Below are 25,447 nucleotides of genomic sequence, written 5' to 3' on the forward strand. Positions count from 1 at the left end.
CATGAATCTCCTAGTGTAAAATAAGCCTATAAACTACTCCAAATGGGTGGTGCAAAAGATGGTGCTTTCCCTCCCATGTCTCAAGGTTGAGAGAAACCTCCTCTAGGCCTCAGATCAGCTGCCAAACCCTATATAAAATGATAAGCCGGCTAGGGCCATTGTTGGTCCAAGTGCATCATCTCTTATATAATGTGGGCAATGAACAAGTTGTTGTAGATGAGATAACACTCTATCACATGATGGAAACCCATGGCTCTTAGCACATCCCCTACTAGTGCCAATATGATCCTCTAGTTGGGTTGGATCCTATATAGGGAGGCCAAGCCCAAAGTGAAACCACCTGCCAATCTTGTATAAGATCCAATGCATCTCCTCACCCTCCAATACAATAATTCATTAGTGCAAGTAACTGAATAAGCTTGCTAATCAAGGGCAGAAATGGACACTTCATAGTGGATTTCCCTTCCAAATTTGGGGCTTTGAGCATGTAATGGTGTTATCTTCCTATACAAATGTAGGAGGGAGCAATCATGCTACATGAGCTACCCCGGCCTTTGTTTTGCCTTTGTTTTTCCACCCCTCTTCATTTATCTTTATCATTTTATTGGTTTTTCTTTTATTATACTACTCGAGGCTTCAGGGAATGAGAGCATGATGTGTATGATATAGTAGTGATTACCCCCTTAAGGTTGGGCAGTTCATTGCCCACCAAGGGTTGGGACATACATGGGTTGCTTAATGATGCAAGGGGCACTCATAGGGGCCTCGGGAACCAAGGTGATGGCCATAATGATAGAGGGTAGAGATCATGTTTGGCTTTTGCTCACCTGCTAAATTTTGTTGTCCCGACCATCTTTTGCATCTTGCGGTACATTCCCTGTTGTATGTGGCAATATTATGCTTTTATCTTCCTTCTCTAACTGCATCAACCTTTGGGGCATCGTTCCAAGCCCGACCCAAACATGTGGACAAGGGGAGGGGAATACCAAATCCAAATGGACCCAGAGAGGGAAGATGATGAAATGGAGCATGTATTGTGCAGAAGGGAGTGAAATTTGTGGAACGAGAAAACGGGACCGCACTACCGAAATCAGGGTATTCCAAGTAGTGCCCGTCCTAAAATTGTAATCCAGTAAGGGAGATCCCATGGGACTGGGGTTGACAATTAACCCCAGAGTTAACGTAAGGGAAAAAAACTACAGTCAAAACACTTCCTCCTTCCAATTCATCCAATAATCCATATTTAAGTGTGCCCAAGAAAAACAAGCATAAGCACCCAATTACATAATGAAAAATCAAACCTTTGTGATTGGATGGCCCACCTTCAAACATACGATCTCGACAGATGGGCGAGGAGACATATGACTGGCTCAAGGAGCAAAGATATCTTGCACAACATTGGCTACACTTGTGGCTATGAAGGGGCTACTGGTTGTCGGCTAAAGACAAATCTAGGAGAAAAAAATTGCTACGGGGTCACCCACTGTTGGGGGGTAACAGTACCCATAACTTCATTAATTACATATTGGCAAAACTTCTTAATTGATTTGTATTTATAGCACCAGAATTTCAAGTGACAATTGCAGATGGAGTTACCATAAATTGTTTATAGAACTGTTATAATATTGAAATAAATATGGGTTAGTATTGATTGGTTAGTCCAACGATTGCAATCCAAATGGGTGGAGTTGATGTTGTATTAGGGGTCCAATGGTCACAATCACTAGGAACAATGGCCCTTAATTTTCAAGATCTTTTCATAAGATTTTTCTCAGAAGGAGAGACAATTGAGCATAGAGGTATCTAAGGGAAACCCAGAAAACTAAGAAGCTCTAATAGCATGAAAAAATTGCTAAAAAAGGGACACCAAGGTGTAGTTGCACAATTGTGTTCATTAGATGTCCAAACATCTATATCCTCTGCTCCAGTGGATCTCCAAAAAGTTATCAACAATCACGCTAAGGTATTTGGAGAAATTCCTCAAGGCCTTCCACTTGTCCGAGATCATGAATATGTTATTCATTTGAAACCTGGAAGTGTACCACCTAACACTAGGCCCTATAGATATCCACATGCACACAAGAGTGAAATTGAGGATATGGTTCAAGAAATGTTAGAGGCATACATCATTCAATCTAGCAAGAGTGGTTTCTCTTCACCAATGGTGATGGTTATCAAAAAAAATGGTTCATGGAGCATATGTCTAGATTATAGGCAGGTCAACAAAATGACAATCAAAGATAAGTTTCTTATTTCTATCATTAATGAATTATTAAATGAATTGCATGAAGAAATTTTGCTTTAGTAAGTTGTATCTTTGTTTAGGATATCATCAAATTAGAATGAGGAAAGAAGACATTCCCAAAACAGCGTTTAGAACACATGAAGGTCATTACGAGTTTTTGGTTATGCCATTTGGACTTACAAATGCACCTTCAACATTTCAAAGCTTGATGAATTCTATTTTCAAACATTCCTTAGAAAATTTGTGCTAGTTTTTTTGAATGATTACTAATATATAGAAAATCTTGGGAAGAGCATGTACAAAATGTTAACAAAGTCTTAACACTACTGGAAGAGCAGCAAATATATGCAAAGCCTTGCCAGTGAGCCTTTGGGGTTCAAGAAGTAGAACATTTACGTCATATTGTATCACATGATGGTGTCAAGGTGTATCATAACAAAATCAACGCTATTAGGGAATGGCCAATCCCCAATACCTTGAAGAAACTTAGAGGATTCTTAGAATCGACAGGACATCACCACAAGTTTGTCAAGAATTAAGCTCAAATAGCGGCACTTCTAACAAAATTATTGAAGAAGGAAGCATTTTTTTGGACTAAAGAAACAACCAAAACTTTTGAAGAACTTAAAGAGGTTGTGTTCAACTCCCATCTTGGCAACACCCAATTTCACAAAAATATTCATTGCGGAGTGTGATGCCTCAGGCCATGGCATTGGTGAGTTTTGATGCAAGAAAGAAGGCCCCTTGCCTTTGAAAGAAGTGAACTTAAAGGAAAGAACTTACTTAGAACCATATACGAAAAAGAAATGTTGGCCATGTTAACATGAAATTTAGCAGGCCTTAGAGGGGGAACTCTATGTGAAAATTTCTAAATAGAAATCCTACCGCAGTGATTAATATTATTTCTTCTACTTATTATCTCATAAATAAGTTATTCACAACGTTCTTACAGCAAATATCGAAATATATTCTACTGCAGCCTTCAAAATTAAAATATTGCAGAAAGTAAATGTAAGGAAAAATACTAGCATAAATACAATCATAATGACACAGTTATTTTTGGACAATCGTCCCCAGAAAAACCCAATGTGGGAAAACGAGTGCAGCAAATGAGGTTTTCTTTATTATTCTTCAGCAAATTCTCATGTACAAATTACAACCAGCAAAACAGGAGTGAGACATTTTATAGACGCTTCCTAACAAATTTCTGATCCAAGTGAAGTACTCCTCTTCCCCGAAATCCTTTTGCGTCCCTCTGCGTCAAACTTCTCACACTAGCCGAGCGTTTGGCTACCCACGCAAGGCCTGCGTCAATCAGCCTTTACACTGCCTCTTTCTATGTCACTATGTTCTTGCTCTGTGTCTTCTTGCCTTGCACTCTCGAAAGATTTTGATGCCCTCTCTTCCTTTCTCACCTACAACTATCCCTCTGATTCGATTTTTTCTTGCCAAACTTCGACCAGTGAGAGAATCGATCTTACTCGGGTAACTGAGTATCTACCTCTAGTGTGTTCTCCAAGAGCCCATCAAGCCTCCTCTTATAATCCTCTCATTGATCAATCAACGACCCAGAATGGATTCTAATCAATGGCTAGGATCATATTGACTTTATCTCCGCCTTCTTCTAGAAGTTTCACCCACAGTTTAGATTAATACCCATTAATTATTTTAATTTCCTAAGTTTAGACTTAGGGTCCCATTAAAAATAATTATTTATTTTAATAAAACTGAATTTGAGTGGAATTTCCCAAAACAATTTCTTAGTATTGGAGAATGCATGTGTCTAAGCCTCCCTACAAATTTTAGGAGTTAGAGCACATCCGATGCTACCAAAAATCAACACTCCCTCTTAGCAAGGAATGTGCTCTAGCAATGGAACCTGCTGAAGCATCACTCGATTCTGTAACATCTCCCTCTGTGGTCCTGATGTTTGTCATGCTATCCACCAACCTCTATGCAAATTTTGCATTTGTACTGCTGCTGACCCTACCACTGTCAACACTGCATCCATACTGCAACTCCCTTTGAATTTCTGCATCTGTGTTGCTGCTACCACTACCACTATCAACACTGCATCTGTACTGCAACTCCCTTTGAATTTCTGCATCTATGTTGCTGCTACCACTACCACTTCCAACTGTCCCTGCACTGCAAACTATTGTTGCTACTGAAACAAATTTTCTACCATACCCATCTGCTCTCTGAACTGAGTGAACTTAGCTCTTCCGAGAGCCTTTGTGAGTATATCAGCTAACTGCTCTCCTGTGGGGACATACTGTAGTTGTACTACCCCACACTGTACACAGTCTCTGATAAAGTGACATCAGATATCTATGTGTTTCAACCAATCATGAAACACTGGATTCTCAGAGAGTTTGATACAACTCTAATTATCACAGTAAACCATGTTCGCCTCCATCCTTTTCTGAATAAGCTCACAAGCAATTTTCTAAGCCATATAGCTTCACACGTCATTGTGCTGGTTGTTGTATATCCTGCTTTTGCTGAGCTCAGAGCTACCTATTTTTTCTTTTTGCTACACCAAGATATCATCCCCGATCCAACACTGAAGCAATACCCCAAGGTACTTTTTCGGTCTACTGAACTACCTGCCCAATCTACATCTGTGAACCCATTCAATCTGACGTCCTCCCCTCGAGAGTATTTCAACCCATATTTGACTGTTCCACGCACATACCTAAGAATGTGCCTAGCTGTTGCCAAATGCACCCTTTTTGGTTCTACCATGAACTGACTAAGAGTGTTGACAGCAAAGCAAATGTCCAGCCTAGTGTTGACCAGATACATGAGCGACCCAATGAGCTGCCTATACAAGGTGGGGTCTACTTCTTTGTCTCTTAATGCATCTATTTTCTTCCAGTTGGTGATCATGGGAGTAACCATGCATCAACAATCCTACATTCTGAATCTCTTCAGAATTTTTGTAGCATATCTTCCCTGTCCAAGGAAGATCTCCCCATTCTTCTGCCAAACTTCTAACCCTAGAAAATAATGCATCAACCCCATGTCCTTCATGTCAAATTCAACTTCAAGATTCTTCTTGCAATCATGTATGAGCTTGGATGACCCATTAGGAACAGGTCATCTACATATAATACCAGAATAAGTGACTCATTCTCTACCATCAAATAGTAGAGATTGGGATCAACATCACTCTTGACAAATCCCAATTGTTGCAAGTAACTATCAATTCAACCATACCATGCTCTGGGTGCCTTCTTGAGCCCAAACAGGGCTTTCTTTAATATAAAACATTAGTTCTCTTCTCATGAGTTTCGAAGCCTTCGAGTTGTTCTATATACACCTCCTCTTCTATCACCCCATTCAAGAATTTTGTCTTGACATCCATCTCGTGAATCTCCCATCCCATTTGAGCTGCTAGGGATATAACGGATCTAATAGAGGTGTATTGAGCAACTGGGGTAAAGGTCCCTTCATAGTCTATTCCTTCTTTCTGAGCATACCCCTTTTCTACGAACCTTGTCTTATACTTTCTATATTTCCATCTGCAGCATACTTGATCTTGTAGATCCATCGTGATCCTACCATTGATCTATCTTCTGGTCTAGGTACTACTTCCCAGACATCATTCATCATGATAGAGCCCTATTCTTCTACCATGGCATCCACCCATACTTGGTGTTGAACAACTTTCTAGAAGCTAGAGGGTTCTTCAACCTGAGCCACCAATGCCTGGTATCTATCAAGTTGTCTACGCTGCCTTTTCTCGGTTCTAGGAGCTCCAACAAACTCCTCTACATCCCATAGTATTTGTCGTACTTCTCTATTGGTTCTACCACTGGTGGTGGGAGGCTCAACCAACTCTTCCTCTTGATCCTGTCATTCCATCTACTGAGAATGATCTGTATTTCCTCCTAAGGAGATACTAGTACTAGTCACTGTACTCGATCCAAGGGTCTGTCCTCCTTCCTATCTTTCTTGCTACGGCTACTGCTCTTGTACTAATGGAACATCTCCTTACTCATCTTTTGCAAGCATCTCACGATATTTCCTGAATGCTCTGTCATCCATGAACTTTGCATCCCATCTCACTACAATCTTCCTGCTGCTAGGAATGTAGATTCTGTATGCCTTTGAAGTCTCGTTGTGTCCTACGAGATACCCCTTTTCTGCAATCTAATCCAATTTACTGCGCTTCTCGTCTAGAATGTGACAATAAGCCACGCTTCCGAAATATCCTAAGATGACTAACTTTCGGCTTCTTCCTTGTGAAGGCCCATTTGGGCGTTTTCTTCCCCAATGCCCTATGAAGAGTTCTGTTCTGAATAAAAATTGTTGTGTTGCAAGCTTCTGCACATAGATACCTAGGTAGATCCTGATTATACAACATAGCTTTGGTTGCCCCAACAATAGTTCTATTTTTCCGTTCTGCTACTCCATTCTGCTCCAAATTATATGGAGTTGTCCACTATTTTTTGATGCCTTCATTTGCATAGAAATCTATGAAATCTTTGTCCATATATTCTCCACCATTATCAGAACGCAATACCTTTATCCTTTTCACCGCCATATTTTCAACAAGAGCTTTAAACTCTCGAAAATGATCAAAGACCTCATCCTTGGTATTTAAGAAATAGATCCAGATTTTTCTGGAGTGATCATCGATAAAGGTGGCGAAGTATTCGCCATCACTAAGAGCTCTTGTGGACATAGGACCACAGATATCTAAGTGTATCAATCCTAATACACATTTTGCTCTATAGTTACTTCTGGAAAAAGTTGCTTTAACGTACTTCCCTAGTACACATCCTCTACATAAGTTGTTGAAATTTCTAGATGTTACCCATTAGAAATCCCTACTACATTGTTTGGTTATTTCACCTACTTGTTTATTCCTTAACAAGTCATTTATTCATATAAATACTAAAAATAAACACAAATGCAACCTTAACTCATATACAGATCAACAATTGATATACTAGATAAACACACAAGGGACACCGTTATTTTTGGACAATCGTCCCCGAAAAAACCCAATGCGAGAAAACCGGTGCAGCAGCTCTGAGGGTTTTATTGTTATGCAGATTTCTCGAGTACAACTAGGCTGCCGAAGTGGCTCACCCAACAGAGATTGTTACACGGCAGTAATACCTCTTCTCAGAGACAAATATTCAACTAGTCTGCCCCACGAAAATTGCTCGGCGCTACCTCTTCAGCCCAGCATCAGCTCTGCTAGCCTATGTGCAACCTCTGAACCCTCTGCGTCAGCCTTCTACCTCTCCACCTCAGCTCTCTGGCCTTCTGTGTCACCCACGTAGGCCCTTTAGCCTCTGCGCAGTCTCTAGTTGCCTCTTCGTGGCTCGTGCTGCCTTTGCATAGCTCTCGCTGCCTCTGCGTCAACCTCTCCAAGTTCCATGCTGACCCTCAGGCACTATCCTTGCCTTTGTGTTATGTACTCACCGCCCCTCGCTGCAACAGATCACTTGTTCGACTTTCTCAGCCAACCCCGCTCCAAGAAATCGAATTAATTGATCAATCTTGGTGTGTCTCCAACTGACCCTCAAGCCTCCTCTTATACTTTTTTTGTTGAGTCTTCAACGGCCGAGATTACATCTCTAATCAACGGCTAAGATTAGATTTGGCTTGATCCATGTCATTTAGAACCTTATAACCCAGTTTTATATTAATACCCATTAATATTTTTATTTTCCTAAGTTTAGGCTTGGAACCCATTAAAAATATTAATTATTTTAATATCTCCTTCATCGAGTAGATTTTCCCAACCATTTCTGGGTCTTGGAGATCTCATGTGTTTTAGCCTCTCCACCAATTTTCATGGCTAGAGCACATCTGATACTACACCAAATCAACACTTCCTCTTAGCGAGGAATGTGCTCTAGTTATAATCCACCACTGAGCATCCCACTGATCATCCGGCATCGGTACCTGTGTTGATGCTTGGCCTTCCTGCCCAACATCCTCTGCACTCTTTCATCCTGCACTGCTGCCCATGGCTCTACCACTGCCACTGCTACATTTGTACGACAACTCCCTCTACATCTGTGTTGCTGTTGGTCCTTCTTCCCAACACTACATCTGCACTGTAGCCCTATCTCATCATGTTGCATGGTGTTGCCCATAGCACTACCACTGCTACTGCTACACTGCAACTCAGTTACTGAGACGATGGTAACTGATCTACCCAACTACTAACATCCTTTTCAGGCTAGAAACCCTCTTGATGCTGAAGTTCTCTCTATTGCTATCCTGTGCTCCCTTTGTTGTCTCTGCGCTTTTGCAACAACTCTGTGCCTCTCGCACAGCTGCAAACACCTTTGTGCCTTCCTGCATTGCTGCAACCTCCTTTGTGCCTCTCGCACCATCGCAACCCTCTCTGTGCTGCCAGGGACTACTACACTCTAGCAGTCTTCTGTCGCTCCATCCGATCTTTCTTCTACTGACATCCATCATCCTACTACTATCACTCGGGGCTCCCATAGCAAGATATGATCCAAGAGTTTGGGTACCTCAAGGATCCTGCCCCACATCTCCTGTAGTCCTCCTAACTAGAACTCAATGTCTCCCCACCTCTTCTGTAGAGGTACATGAACACTCATGGCACAGTCGTCATCAACAATGATCTCCACTCCTCTCTTCAACTCCCCCTGAGTCTCTACTTCCCTCCTGGCAGTTCTCTTTTAGACTCCCTCTGAGTCTTGGTTTCCCTCCTGGAAATCCTCTCCTCGACTCCCTCTGAGTCTCGATTTCCCTCTGGAAATCCTCCTTCCAACTGTCGAATTGCTCCTCTCTGATCCCCTTTGCTCCTGCAACACTGATCTGGATTTCTTGGCTAGAAATCCGCCTAGGTAGCGACTCCCTCTACCTTGGTTTTGTCTCGTTAGGTACTGTTCTACCTCAACAGCAACAGCACCCCACAAGATTCACACTCCACAATCTGCCCATAGCTCTCTAGGCCCCAGCAGCTGAAGAAACTGAGCCTCTTGGCTCTGCGCTATCCCGGCAATGGTTGAATCGCTCCTCTGGCCAACTGCGTCACTCCTGCTTGGCTAAGTAGGATGACGTGGCTCTTCGTCAGCCTCTTCTGCCTCTCACTGCTTCTACGCTGACCCTTTCTCTAGCTCAAAATGATAACGCACGCCCTTTGTGTCACTCCTTCTCTGTTGCTTTCTGCTTACGAACAACTTCTATCTCTCGGAACAACTGTTTCTGCTGCAAATTCTCTGATTCAACGGGTGCCCTCAGCTCTCTTGTGATATGCAATGCTCTGATACCATGTTGAAATTTCTAAATGTTACCCATTAGAAATCCCTACTGCATTATCTGGTTAATTTCACCTACTTGTTTATTCCTTACAAAAATCTTCCATTTAGATGTAATTACTGCAAGATTCACGGTCATTTGATCCGGGAATGCCCGTCTAGGGCTAAGGTCACCCTAAAGAGGAAAAGCCCTAGTGCTGCTTCTCCTTCCACACTGGATCGACAAGTTTATGGTCCCTCTGGATCTGATTGCATGGGTATGGATCCAAAGGTTAGTGTGGGCAAGAATCTTCCTGCAGCAGAATCACCAGAGCTGGATCCAAGGGTTAGTGTGGGCAAGAATCTTCCTGCAGCAAATTCGCCAGATCCGGATCTAAGGGTTGAGAGTAGAGTGGAGGATTTGGAGGAACTTTGTGTAACTGCTCAGAAGGATTAACAAGTCATTTATGCATATAAATACTGAAAATAAACTCAAATGCAGCCTTAACTCATATACAGATCAGCAACTAAAATACTAGACAAACACACAAGGGACACCGTTATTTTTTGGACAATCGTCCCTGGAAAAACCCAATGCAGGAAAACCAGTGCAGCAATTTTGAGGGTTTTATTATTATGCAGATTTCTTGAGTACAAAGAGTGTGTTGAACTAGCTCACCCAACAGAGATTGTTACACGGTAGTAATACCTCTTCTCGAAGACAAATATTTAGCTAGTCTGCCGACAATTCCTCAGCGCTACCTCTTCAGCCCAGCATCAGCTTTGCTAGCCTATGCACAACCTCTGAACCCTTTGCGTCAGCCTTTTGCCTCTCTGCCTCAACTTTTTGGCCTTCTGCGTCACCCACGCGGACCCCTTAACCTCTACGCAGTCTCTAGCTGCCTCTATGTGGCTCCTGCTACCTCTGCGTAGTTTTGGCTGCCTCTGCGTCAGCCTCTCCAGGTTTTGTGCTCACCCTCAAGCACTATCTTTTGCCTTTCTACTATATACTCATTGCCCCTCGCTACAATAGATCACTTGTTCAACTTTCTCATCAAACCCCGCTTCAGAAAATCGAACTAACTGATCAATCTTGGTGTGTCTCCAACTGACCCTCAAGCGTTGTCTTATATTTCCTGTTGAGTCTTCAATGGTCGAGATTACATCTCTAATCAACGACTAAGATTAGATTTGGCTTGATACATGTCATTAAGAACCTTCTAACCCAATTTTATACTAATACCCATTAATATTTTTATTTTCCGAAGTTTAGACTTAGGAGCCCATTAAAAATATTAATTATTTTAATATCTCCTTCACCGGGTATAATTTCCCCAAACCATTTTTGTGTCTTGGAGATCTCATGTGCTTTAGCCTCTCCACCAATTTTCATGACTAGAGCACATCCGATGCTACCCCAAATCAACATGTCATCATGTTCACTACTAAGGACTGGTACTCCTGTAATAGTCTCTCTGAGCATCCTCAATGCTCCATGTTGTAAATGCCCCATTCGCTTGTGCCATAATTCATTACGTTCCTTTTCACCATTATGGTTGTTGCCTATCAGTGCCATTGGTGACTCAAGTTGCAATCTATATAACTTATTGCTTCGAATCCCAATTTTCCTTTTCTTCTTCCAGCTTGGATGCTTGACGTATACTTTCTTTCCCATGAAGTATACATCGTATCCCTTTTCCTATAACTGAGACACTGAACTCAAGTTCATTCCTAATCCTAGCACATGTAGAACAATGGTGGCTCAGATGTTAGTCCCTGCTTCTGTCTAAAACGCTATGATGCCTCTCCCTACTAGAGCACATTTCATTTCGTTTTCCATAGTGATTTGGAAGTACATTTGTTCTTCTTGATAGCTCGAGAAATGTTCTCGTACTCCAGTCATATGAGTCAAAGCCCCACTATCAAAGTACCAAACATCTGCGAATGTTGAATTTGCTAGGCAATTCTTCATCTAATCTGGTCAATAACTCTAAGACACTTTGAGTATCCATATTGCGCCAATTTCTGACGCTAACCTGTCCCAGCAACTGCAGCAGAAAAACTGCGTCCCACCTAAGACAACCCCTCTCGCTGAATCTTTTAATGCGTTGTTCCTTCTACCACTGACAAATTTCGATCGGAAAGACTTACCTCTCTATCGACTCACTTAGAGAGAGTTTTCCCACAAAATCTAATCCTCTTGGCTTTGAGCTACACAAGCCCCTTGGAGATTCGAATTATTGTCGTTGTAGGAATTTCGAATTCCTTTCTTCCTTCAACGTTGGGTCTTTTGGCTTCTACTTTCCCTTAGCTTTGATACCATGTGAAAATTTCTAAATAGAAATCTTACTGCAGTGATTAATATTATTTCTTCTACTTATTATCTCATAAATAAGTTATTCAAAACGTTCTTATAGCAAATATCGAAATATATTCTACTATAGCCTTCAAAATTAAAATATCGCAAAAAGTAAATGTAAGGAAAAATACTAGCACAAATACAATCACAATGACATAGTTATTTTTGGACAATCGTCCCTAGAAAAACCCAATGTGGGAAAACCAGTGCAGAAAATGAGGTTTTCTTTATTATTCTTCAGCAAATTCTCATGTACAAATTACAACCAGCAAAACAAGAGAGAAATTTTACAGCCGCTTCCTGAAAAATTTCTAATCCAGGTGAAGTACTCCTCTTCCCCGAAATCCTTTTGCATCCCTCTGCATCAAACTTCTCACACTAGCCGAGCGTTTGGCTACCCACGCAGGCCTTGCGTGAAACAACCTTTACGCTGCCTCTTTCTGCGTCACCATGTTCTTGCTCTGTGTCTTCTTGCCTTGCACTCTCAAAAGATGTTGATGCCCTCTCTTCCTTTCTCACCTACAACTCTCCCTCTGAATCGATTTTTTCTTGCCGAACTTCGACTAGTGAGAAAATCAATCTTACTCAGGTAACTGAGTATCTACCTCTGGTGTGTTCTCCAAGTGCCCATCAAGCCTCCTCTTATAATCCTCTCATTGATCAATCAACGACCCAGAATGGATTCTAATCAATGGCTAGGATCATATTGACTTGATCTTTGCCTTCTTCTAGAAAGTTCAGCCACAGTTTAGATTAATACCCATTAATTATTTTAATTTCCTAAGTTTAGACTTAGGGTTGCATTAAAAATAACTAATTATTTTAATAAAACTGTCTCTGAGTGGAATTTCCCAAAACGATTTCTGGGTATTTGAGAATCCATGTGTCTAAGCCTCCCTATAAATTTTAAGACTTAGAGCACATCCAATGCTACCAGAAATCAACACTCTACAAGGCTAAAGCTAAACTGTGTTAACAATGGGTTAGTGGTCGTTTCTACTCTTTCGAAGATTGAAAGAAATTACTAATTCATGATCTAACATGTACAAAGTAAAACTTCACTTTCAATTATACCCTGAGATCGTTTGAGAGCGTTTCATTTGCTTTTCTTCCATTCTGGTTTATGGTCTTTTTGGCTATATGGTCTATCCAGGGAAAGATTGAACTTCAAGAAATAGTAAATGATCTCATAGATACACAAAAGGTTGTGTTCAACTCCCGTCTTAGCAACACTTGATTTCACAAAAATATTCATTGCGGAGTGTGATGCCTCAGGCCGTGACTTTGGTGTAGTTTTGATGCAAGAAGGAAGGCCCCTTACCTTTGAAAGTAGTGAACTTAAAGGAAATAATTTACTCAAAACCATATACGGAAAAGAAATGTTGGCCATGTTAACATGAAATTTAAGAGGCCCTGGAGAGGGAACTCTACAAGGCTAAAGCTAAACCGAGTGCTAACAATGGGGTAGTGGCCCACTATCAACACAACCAAGGTCCAAAACCCCCTACTCTTTACGAACTTTCACTGATGGGAGGAGTCCTGGTCAATGAGGTGATTAGCTAGGATCTTCTCAACAAAGACTCGATTTTATGCTCAAGGCTCAAGTAGAAGGCAATTCAATTTCTATCAGGTGGCCTAGAAAAATGTGCACAACACTTATGGTTTGATAGGTTATGCGAGTGTTGGGATTCCCCAAAATTCAAGGCAAGGAGAAAAGGTTTCTTAAGATTGATTTCATCAACGTCAGAACTCATGAAACCTTCAAAGAAGTCCTCAAGTTGAGAAAAGAAAACTTGGGTTCCCTTATTAGAGAAAACACCTAGGGCAAGAGATTTTATGGATGAAATTAAAGTGGTTTCACACCAAAATGAGTGATATTGTAGCCAAGATACTCCTCTTGATGTTTAGCCTCTCCAGCCACCAAAAATATCCTTCCCTAGGATTTCGCACCAAGCACTAGTTGACTAATTTAGCCTTAAAAGGATCAAATTTTAGGAGAGAGAAAAGATGGATGAAAAATAGGCTTCATCGCCAATGGTTTGGACTAAAGCCTTGTCCCTTGGGTATATGGAATCAAGGATGTCAAGCTAATCTTGTTTCTAAGGAGGCTGAAATTTGATGCCTTAGCACAAACTTCAAGCATTTACGGTTTTACCCACTAAAGGTATAATGTAATTTATGGGAAGAGCTACAAAGGGTTTCACAACTGGGACAATTCTTACAGTTGCATGTATGAATAACGCATGCAATTTTTCTCTAGCTAGCATTCAATAGATATTCAATAAAATTAGGGCACAATTTAGCATGAACTAGAATCAATCATTCTGCACATTAGACATAGAAATAAAGATCTTCAACAATTTAAGAACTTACAAGAAAATTATGCAAGAAAATCCATCCATTATGCCAAGTATTTCTCCAAAGAATATCCAAAAATCAGCTCCAAATGTCAAAGTGCATCCAAGATCCAATATAATCCAAAAGAACAAGAAGTGCTAGTCTCTCTAAGAAGGCCGAAAATCCAAAGAAGTGTGATAATGTGAGATAAAATGACATCTCACAAATATATATATAAGTCCTACTTCTAGTTTTGCCTACAAGCCCCTAAAATTATAAAATAATGTGCAACAAGCCTCTAGGTCATCAACCAACCTAATAACCAATGTGAAATAAAGATAAGTCTCCACCAAGTGGGCCGAAATGCTAGCATCATGCATGTGTAGGCCTCTAGAGGGCTGACATTGAGGCCTTCTTGTGCCAAGTGAAGCATAGAGGGCCTCTAAAATCAGAATGGAGGGGTTGGCCCCTCTGTGTAGGTGCAAATCATCTTGTGGACCCCTGAAATATTGTTTCTCATGGGTCTCCAAGTGGTGAAATCTCTATCTCTGCTCCAACATTGAGGGCATTGAAGATGGTGCTAGCCCTCCCATGTCTCATAGTAGGAGACAAACCTCATTTGGGCCCTGGATCCGCTGCCTGGCCCTCTTGAAGTGTTAAGATGGCTGGGGGCATTCTGATACAAGTGCATCATCCCATGGATAATGTAGGGAAAGTGCAGAGATTGTGGATGTTGGAGGTGCATATGGCTATGTATGATGTTCCAAAATGCTTCGGATTCCCATAGCTCTCAACGCATCACCTGTAGGTGTCTATATGTCCCTCTGGAGGACCTGGACCCCAGTTAAGTTGCCCAAACCTGTAGATGGAACCACCTACCAATTACACACAATATCTAGTGCTGCAACTTTCATTATCAGGTACATTAATCAGTAGTTCATCTAAGTGAACCAAGTTTGAAAGAAATGAGCATAATAACACTTCATATGCGGCTTCTCTTCCAAAATTGGGGCCTTAGTCACTTAAGGGTGTTGCCTCCCAAGGTAGGAGTGGCTAATAGATGACCCTATTAGGTGTTTCCAGCCCCAAAAGGGGACTGACATGTCCTCAGCACCCCCTTCAATCGATAGGAGTCATGTTAGTAATGATGGAATGAAGGGGGAGAAAAGGAACTCCATGACCAAGTGCCATGGTCAAAGGGGCTAGCTATAATGTGATACCTCATCCTGGGTGTATAGATGTGAGGAGGGAGAAATTGTGGAAGAATGAGTTACCTCGGCCTTTGTTTTTTCACCCCTCAATATATTGCATTTTACTTATTCTTGATTTTCTGTTGTATTACTGCTCGTAGCTCCAAGGATGAGTGCTTGCTTTGTATGATGAATAGCAGTTATCGCCCCCTTTAGAATGGGATAGTTCATCACCCATCAAGGTTTGAGACATGCAAGGGTTCCTTGTCTTCTAAGAGATATGGCAACATTGGCCTAGGAACCGGGTGATTGCCATATGAAAGAGGTATAGCTCATGTTTGGCTTTTGCCTACGTGCTAATTTATACATCCTGGCCATCTTTTGCATTTTGGTTTTTCTTTTGTTTTTCTTCTATCCATTACATGCTCTTTCTTTTACTTTTAGTTGCATCAACCTCCTATGGTTCATTTCCAGGCCCTGCCTGAGGTATAGGATGTGTGGATGCCAAATCCTAATGAACCAATGGTTAGTTGACCTGAAGAGGGAATGTGGAATAAGGGCTTGTAATATACCGAGGGGAGTGATAAGTATGGAAAAGGGATAGATGGGACATGGTATCTCAATCATGGATTTCCAAGTAGTGCCCCTTCCTAAAGCAATGGACCATTAGGGGTGGTCCCACTGGACTAGGATAGAAAATCAACCCCTTATTTAAGTTGAGGGAACAAGACTACGACCAAAACCCTTCTTTCTTCCAATTCACCCAATGATCCATGTTAAAATTCCCAAATACAAACAAGCATAAGCACCCAATTGCATAATGAATAAAGTATCTTTTGATCAAAAGCCCACCTTCCAACATGCGCTCTTAAAAACGGGCTAGGAAGCATATGACTGATGCACATGGAGAAGATATGAATGGCACATCACATTGGCTACAAGGTGGCTTTCAAGGGTTGTTGGTTGTCAGCTGGAAATAGATGAAGAGAGAAGTTTCTCCTACGGGTCACCCAATTTTGGTGGGTAATAGGCCATATTACATGCAGTTAGGAAATGGTGTCCATGCCCAATAGGAAGGCACTTCAAAGAAAAAAACAAATCATGATGGTTTGGAGTACTTCTTGAAGCAAAGACTATCTTTAGAAGGGCAACAAAAATGGGTCACAAAAATGTTGAGATATACCTTTGAAATTATCAACAAAAAGGGAAAACAAAGTACTATCGCGGATGCACTCTCAAGGAAAGAGGAAGAAACAAGTTGTTGGAATTTGGGTAGCTCAAAAGGTATTTTTGAGAGGTCAAAACCCACCAAAATGAGTTGGTTGGGCAAGTTACCCAAGTAGTTGGGAGTCACAGCCCTAAGAACGAAGTCGAGAGATGGAAGGAATGCACATCAATAGATGGTCAATTAATCGTCATGCCACGGGACCACGAGGTCGGCTACATATCTAACCATATACATATGCACCGAGGCGATATGATGTCATCTCGGGGCCCGTGGGCACTCAGACCTTGGGACTTTGAGACAGCAAGGATTCCTGAATCCTCATGGTCGCACAGTTGTGGAGGGGACAAGATTGATGAGGCCAGGATGGAAATTCCTCCCAGCAATTAACAGGAAATATTGGCATCGTGAACCTCAGGACTTCGAGACCTTGGGGGTTCATGTGGTTCATGTGGAATTTCCCTGTCATTTAACGGAACTCTTTCCCATCACTCCCTGAAGTATTGGTGGGGTATGCCAATGTATTAATGTGAAAGTGTGATAGGGCGAGGTGTGATGACTTGGCAAGACCCAGGATCACATGGAATGCCATGCAAGATTTTTGTGATGATGAGGCAAGCCACATGGGCCACTTAGTGATCGCCACGTGGCAGTCGTGCTGACATGGCAAGGGACATTAAGGCTAAAACTTTAAAGGACCACAACTTTTGATACGTAAGTCAGATTGGGACAAAATTTATATCGCTGGATAGCTCTCAATGAGCCAGATGCAATGGTGGTATTAGTTTGTAGATTCAAGAGAGTTGATAGTTGTGACCCCATTTCCATGACTAGAATATGGAAGTCGGGTAAGATGAAAGTAACTCCTTCCACTGAGCTGGTTTAAGCTGAGGTAAGAGTGGGGGGCTGTTACAAGAAGTCTGTCCAAGTTCTCACTTGAAAGGCAAACGTGCTTGCTTTACTTTCAAGTACCAGCATCCAACTTCAAAGAAAAGCATAATGCAATTTCACTACACTGAATAAGTACAGTACCTTTCATCACATTAGAACAAAATCGAAGACATTTCAATGTTTTTTGTATTCTACAAAATCGTCAAACTGGGAGAAACTTAGAGTTTAACAGATGCAAGATAGAAGCAATAAAGAGCTCTGGAGACTGATTAGTTCAGGCCATTGAGTAATGAGAACTGCCACAGCCACTTCGGATGGAGCAAATAAAACCTTAGAAGGGACGTCTAACAACACACCTCCAGGTGAAATATAGATTGCATTGATGACCTTTCCATCCCCATGATTGTTAGTGAAAATGAGGCATCTCCCTCATCCAAACTCTCCAGAGTATGCCCATAAACAGGACTCTTTCTGTCAATAATATGACGTACCATAAGTCCATATCGAAGGTATGAAACCTGCCATCAAAGAAAATCACTAGTAAATTAAAAACCTTCTGAATCATGGTCCTGTGTTTGATTGTATTCTGTGCAGGCTCAAAATTACATAAAAGATTTAAAGAAAAAAACAGTAAAATTTTATATCTAGAAAAAATTTAGACATCAATAACAAATTTCCAAAAAGCAGTTCATATTTGACTAAGAAAAATCATTAACTCTAACAAATCTCAACCTTAAATGCCGCTTAAAATAGTATGATCTCTGACTATCCATATAAACAGCTCTAGACCACTGAACCATTGAATTTATAAAGGTAGCTGGATGAAAAACCAACCTTTAATGGTTTTCATAAGCATTGAATTCAACACATAATGTGTTTACATTAACAAACTGTACTGTAAAAACTGCAAGGTGATTCTTGTATTTGCATCCTATCTGAACAAAATTTGAACTTGTATATCTTCTCCCTTGATGGAAATTAAGTTTCCAGTTTGGCATTAAATGAACGCACACAATAGCCAGTCCTAAGGTATATACTTTAAAAGATATGGAACCAGGTTAATGCATTTCATGACAAGGGAGAAAAAGGTTAAAGAATTACTTTTTAAGCATTCTCACCCAAATGCTCTACAGGAGGAAAAGTAATCAAAAATCTATAGGCTAAATACGCCTTTTACAGTAATTATGAAAGGACAAAAAGATGAATAGCGATTTATTGTGGAACAACAAAGCTAATGCAATCTGGTCAGTATTTTACAGATAAAAAAATAGCGGCAGTAAGAATCAGCAGCCTCAATCACTCCATTCACCAATCCCTGAGTGGTGCTTGATAGCTGAAATGCCAGATGTTCTAGTATGGGAAAAAACAAGCTAAACCTGCATTTGCAGCGCACAATGTGCAACAGCATGATGTGTGGATCCAACAAATGAAATTGACTATAGAAGCTATGTATTCTCTCAACTTGTCTACAAATAAAGAACAAGTAATAAATCACAAATCTAATATCTAGTAAGAGACTACGATGCATGCCACTTTGAACTATGAATGGCTAAAGTGGATGAAAACAATCCCTAATAGAAGAAGCAAATGGATAGGAACAAATACAATTACAATAAAAAATATCAACTTATTGTTTGATGGAATTTTCAATCTCCGCCATTAATAAAAGAGAAGGGATTCATGACTCGCAACTATCAATCAAACACATGATGGAGAGCAAGAATTTCATACATGGTCATTGTATTAAACATTGTTGCAAATATTTCCAATATCACAATATGTCGCAAGATTTCCAAGGCAGTAACAATATAGCCTTAAGATATTGCAAATTTCATTACTCATACCCCATACAACTTCTCTAAACATCATTTATCACATTACAAACACAATATTATTAGCAATTTTCGCAGTGCACAAAATCTAAAAATTTTAAAAATGACTACCTAGCAATGTTCCAGTTATCGTTTTCAGGATATTATCGGCAAGGGAAAAAATCGGAAAAATCATAAAAATCGAGAAATAATCAGGAAAAAATCGTAAAATACAAAAATATTCATTTTTTTTCAATTTTTTTAATATCTAAAACATCTACAACATAAAATAAATACATTGACACATAAATATGATAAAAGAACTAATATATAAGATGTGTAATATCATTTCTAGTGCTACATCACACATAACAGTGAATCATGGCATGAATAGTAAGTCCTGACTCCTAAGTCCCAACTCAGCATCAAAATATCAACAAAAAATATAATAATGTATTTCATATCATGAGTCATAATGTCATATACAATGAAATAAACCAAATAGCTAAAATCTAATACTATTGATTTCGTTTGCCCCTCTTGCAAGAAAATGCAATAGCTTTCCCTTTCCCTCTAGATGTAGATGCAGGTGGAGTTGGCAGTGGACTCTGTTGTGCTCTAGAAGCTGAAGAACTAGGAGCTACAGGAGGTAGACCACGTCCTCTACTGGTGACAAGAGTAGCCCAGGTAGGTTGTGTCTCCTCCTCCTCATCAAAAAATTGGAAAAATAAATAAATAAAAACTTGATTTTTTTATTTTTTTTTTCAAGATTTTTTCGTAAAAATCGTGATTTTTTCAAGTTATCGCAATTTTTTCGCGATTTTTTGCCAAAAAAAAAATTAAATAAATTAACGTAAAAATCGAGCGATAATATCACCAAACTCAAAAAATCGCGATATTCCAATATTATCGCGATTTTCGCAACACTGCTACCTAGACCTAACCAAATTCCACGAAATTTTTTGTGTGATCTAGTATGGTAATATACATCGACTCTAGACATTAAGATGTGTTAGAGGCTCAACCTTCAAACCGTCACCCCGGCTTTGGGGTAAAAAGTGAGTGAAATAATCCAAAAAATTATCTTCCTCTGAAAAAGAAGAGATTATTAACGCGACAAAAAAAAACATTCCAAGATGTACTTGTTTGTTCATCGAGTCCCAACATCCTAGGTCTGTTACAAACCCAAAACTCATCATTACTAGTATCGCTTATTACAATTCTCCATAGGGTGTGGAATCTTGGTACAAGAAAGATGATGAGAAAATAGAAGTAAAATTGAAAAAACTCTATTGACTGATGATATCTCATGGTACAAGTCTCCTCTGGATCATCCTTGGGCATGGAGTCTTTCATATAATCATCAGGTGCCACCCCAGTGGTCAACAGTCGGCATATTTCATCAAAACATGGAGAAGAAATTAAATTTAGACATCTATAAATGGGCCCATCCTAACTTTACAAGTCCGACTCAATGAGCCCTACAAGTCGGCTTCAAGAAGGACACCATGTCGGCCCTACTAGGGCTAATTAGCCCTCTCATGACGCCTATTAATAAGAGGTCAATGGCATTCATTTCACCAATTATCACATCAAGCAATTCTGTCTGAAATCTCAACCTAATTTGGCCTTCCATTTTGGAATATATTCACACGTAAAAGGAAGTCTAGAAGGGTTCATTTGACTGCAGTTCGATCTCCTTGAAGGACTTATTAATACAGAGACTTGGATCATATATACATCTATTTTGTTGTCTCCTTTTGTGGACAAAAATTGCAGAGAGGCTCGTTCTCCTTTTGCAACATAATTCAGAAGTTGACCGAGGTCTTTTTGGACTTATATTCTAGGCAGTTCGTTGGAGATTATAGTGGAAACTTCGGCCCTCCATCACAGTGGCTGTAAGCCCTCATGTTTGCCTCCTTGTGCAAACCCTTGGACAAAAAAAGAATCTCTCTCTCCTCATTTTTGTGCAGACATTGATTGTGAAAATTCGGTGACCCGAATCCCTATTGCAGCAAATGATTAAATTTCCCCTACTTGTTAATTTATGAATCAAGTTATTTATAGTGTTACACAGTAAACATCGAAATAAAATCTACTGCAACCTTCACAACATAAAATATTGCGGAAACAAAATATTGCACAGGAGAGAAATAAACACACACACAATTACACCATTGTTTTTGGACAAACGTCCCTGGAAAAACCCAATGTGGGAAAACCAGTGCAACAGTTGAGGGTTTGATTATTATGCAGTAGTAATCTGAGTACAAATCATTGGATTCCCAAACTAGCTATCCGATATAGAGAATAAACTGCCAAAGAGGTAGTGAGAAAATATCTCACACTGTCACTGGAGATCCAACACTAATTCGGGCTCTGGATGAGTTTCCCTACGCTATCTCTGCGTAGTCTGTGTGTGGGCTCACGCAGTCACTACGTCACAACTCAAGGGAATACGTCACCCTCTCCTTCTGATCTTCTGCCCACTGCAAACTCGACTCCCTGGCCTCCGAACTCACACCCTGGCCTCTGGATCTCGAATGCTCCCCAGCAAAAATGTGGACTCCCTTTGAAGCATTGTGTTGCCTCTGTGTGGCACTGTGCTGCCTCTCTGGAATTTTGGTGTGGTGAATTTGGTCACTACGCTACACAGTTTCCTCTCAAGAAGAAGGATAAAGACGAGAAGCATGATCTAAAGGCTGCATCTGCAAAGCTCGAGAAAGAGGAGTTTGCCATGGTTGCCCATATACCTCCAAAGAAGTGGTGGGGTGATCTAAAACTTTAGTTCGAAATAACAACAGATGGGCAAGATCCTTAAGGGGTCCACCTCTTAGATCGATACCTTGCTACGACAGCCCAATATCAGAAGTAGTGTCAGTTGGTGCAAAGGAGCGTCGGAGTGACAGTTGTAGTGGCTAGGAGCACCAGATACTGAGCAGCGCAGAGCAGACTTGGCAGCAGTGCAGTTGGCATAATGCAGAGTCAGCAGCAATGCAAAGACTTCAAAGGATCAGTGCAGAGAATAGCAGCGGTCAGAACTCCAGCAACAGATGCATCATGCTGAGCACCTGTTCAGTAATTTTGGATGCTTTTCCGTTGTTGATGCAGTAACAGCAGCAATTGGAGAAGGTTGTAGTGCAGATGCAGTGTTGGCAATGGCAGTGCCAGCAACAGCACAGATGAAGAACTTATGAGGGTTGCAGTATAGATGCAATGTTGGTAATGGCAGGGTCAGCAATAGTACAGATGTAGCATTTGCGCAGTAGTTGGTGGGCAGCGATGTCAGACATCAGCAGCACAAAGGAAGATGTTACAGAGATAGGATGATGCTTCAGTAGGTTGCATTACTAGAGCACATTCCTCGCTAAGAGGGGGCATTGATTTCTGGTAGCATCGGATGTGCTTTAAGACTCAAAATTTGCAAAGAGGCTAGGATACATGTATTCCACAATACCCATAAATCGTTTTGGGAAATTCCACCCGAAGACAATTTTATTAAAATAATTAATTAATTTTAATGGATGCTTAAGTCTAAACTTATGAAATTAAAGCAATTAAAAGGTATTAATCAAATTGATGGTGAAACTTCTAGAAGAAGACGAAGATCGAGTCTAAATAATCTGAGCCATTGATTACAATCTAATTTGGGTCATTGATTACTCAACCGGAGGATTATAATAAGGACTTCGATGGGCATTTGGAAGACACATCAGAGAGAGATCAAGAGATTGAATTTATCATTGAGTGCAGTGCAACAGTTGCTAGAGAGAAGATCGAAGAGATTTCTTGCAATGAGGGGCAGAGATAATTCCGGTTGGAGAGTTTCTTTATATGGGAATACATCACAGAGGAGGCAGAGAGAGATCCAGAAGAGGCAGCGCAGAGGCCATGTTGGGCAGTGTAAGCTCACGCAGAGGCCACACTGGGTAGTAGAGAGTCTAAAATTCAGCTGGGAAGTCGAGTTCCTGAGCCCGAAGCCAAGGTGTGAGACCAAAGAGACAGAGGAACGAAGCTCCAGATAGCAGGAGATCTGGGAAGAGGTGACACAGATCCCCAAAGAGGTTGACGCAGAACTGCGTAGGCTGATGCAGTAGCTGCGCAGAGCCAGCATGGGGTCAGCCATCCAAGGCCTAGATCAGTGTCGGAACGCCAGTGATAGTGTGAGGTATTTCTCACTAATCTTCTGCCAGTCAGATTCCCAGTATTGGATAGCTAGTATGGCATCCAAAGACTGTATTCAGAAAACTACTGCTTAATAATACAAACCCTCAGCTGTTGCATCAGTTTTCCCACATTGGATTTTCCAGGCACATTTGTCCAAATATAATGGTATCATGTGTTGTGTTTTTTTTCTTGCTCAGTTTCTTGTTTCCGCATTTAATTTAATTAGTGAAGGCTGCAGAGTATTAGTTTCGGTATTTGTTGTAGGATGTAGTAAATAATTTGTTCAGTAATTCACAAATAGAAGGAACTTAATCAGTTGCTACAGTAGAAACTTGGGTCTTCCAAATTTTCACACGGCCAAGATTAAAACATAATCAAGAGTTAAGAGTAACCGGGAGTTGATCCTCGTCTTTATCTAGAAGATTCACACCAGATTTGATTAATACCCTTCAATTAATCACATTTCCTAAGTTTAGACTTAGGAATACATTAAAAATGATTAATTATTTTAATTAAACCATCTCTATGTGGAATTTTCCCAAACGATTTTTGGGTCTTGGAGAATGCATGTGTCTTAGCTTCTCTGAAAAATCTCGAGGGTGGAGCACATTTGATGCTACAAAAATCAACACCCCCTCTTAGCGAGGAATGTGTTCTAATGTTGCAACCCATTGAAGCATCACTCTATCTCTGTGCCATCTCCTGATGCATTGCTGATGTCTGGCTCTGTTTCCCATCAACTACTGCGCAACTCTGATTGTTGCATTCGTGTTGTTGTTGGCCCTGTTGAACTGCTACCAACACTGCATCTGCACTGCAACCTTCTCCAATTGTTGTTGTTGCAACTACAACAACTGCAACGGAAAAGCATCCAAAATACTGAACCAGCTGTGGTCAGTATGATGCATCTGTCACCTGTGTCCTGACTGCTGCTAAACTTTGCGCTATCACTGAATCCTCTACGTTGCTACTGACTCTGCTCTGTTCCAACTGTAATGCTGCCAACTCAGCTCTGCACTGCTCAGAATCTGACCGCTACTAGCTACTACATCTGTCACTCTAGCACCTGACTACACCAATTGCCACTGATCCATCCTGTTATTGCATACTATGGGCTCTCGTAGCAAGGTATTGATTCACGAGGTGGACCTCCTCAAGAATCATGCCCATTCTATAGCTCTCTAGGGCTACAACTCCAAATCACCCCACCTCACCCCTAGAGGTAACTCAGTGATCATGGTAAATTCTTCCTCCAACCTGGAGAACAGTCTATCGATCTCAGCAGATTCAGCCTGCTGATCCTGCCTCTCCTCCTTGTCCTTCTTTCTGAGAGGACATTGAGTGTTGTAGTTGCCAAGCTCACCACACCTGAAGCACCTGATCTTGGAAATGTACTTCTTCCTCCTACGTTGCTCCTGTTGCCCCTTAGATGCAAGGGCCACATCTTCGTCTTCCTTTACTTGCTTCGTCACATTGTTGCTGCTAGCACCATTGATGGTGCTCTTCACCAGATCTCGCCTCATCTCCTCCTGCTGCAGATTGGCCCACATACGATCCCACTCTGGCAGTTTTTCTCTACCCAGGATACTCTGCACGAAAACTTGCCATTCATGTAATGTCCCTTCATAAATTATTTTGGAGCAGGATTTATTTCTACATTTTAGCATCCAATCTTGGTGAAGACAAGGCACACTTGATTTTCGATAGAAGACTTAGGGGTTAGAGGCAAGTTAATTTTATTTTATTTTGTTTTGTTAATGATATGTGGGGACCACCCACATAAGAAATACGCACTCCCTAAGCCAATGATTCGAAATGAATGAGAGGGAAGAAACGACGAGAAGAAAGGCTCCACGAAAGTTATAAAGGAAGGCAACACACTTCATTTGGCATTCTTGGCTTATCGAATTTGATTTTGTTGCTCGAGTTGTTTAACTGGGTCACTTGCTATTTAGCAATGGTTTTTGAAACAGAGAACTCA

At 40.8% G+C, this 25,447-nt stretch overlaps 1 protein-coding gene across 5 annotated transcripts in view; it reads right to left on the reverse strand.

Annotated features, from left to right (window-relative positions):
- The window catches only part of LOC149228455 (uncharacterized), a 437,914-nt gene that overhangs the window by 208,603 nt on the left and 203,864 nt on the right, over window positions 1-25,447 (reverse strand). For 4 of the 5 annotated variants that reach the window (XM_089378219.1, XM_089378217.1, XM_089378218.1 and 1 more), the window contains exon 7: window positions 17,845-18,006. In XM_089378219.1, the coding sequence (XP_089234345.1) occupies window positions 17,845-18,006 (162 nt within the window). Of the gene's footprint in view, window positions 1-17,818; window positions 18,007-25,447 lie in introns of all 5 variants that reach the window. The other variant, XM_089378220.1, reaches the window with a different exon arrangement.

This window comes from Pinus tabuliformis, chromosome J, assembly GCF_031772625.1.
Source record: "Pinus tabuliformis cultivar Carrire ecotype Pingquan chromosome J, CPIR1, whole genome shotgun sequence".
Classification (NCBI taxonomy): domain Eukaryota; kingdom Viridiplantae; phylum Streptophyta; class Pinopsida; order Pinales; family Pinaceae; genus Pinus; species Pinus tabuliformis.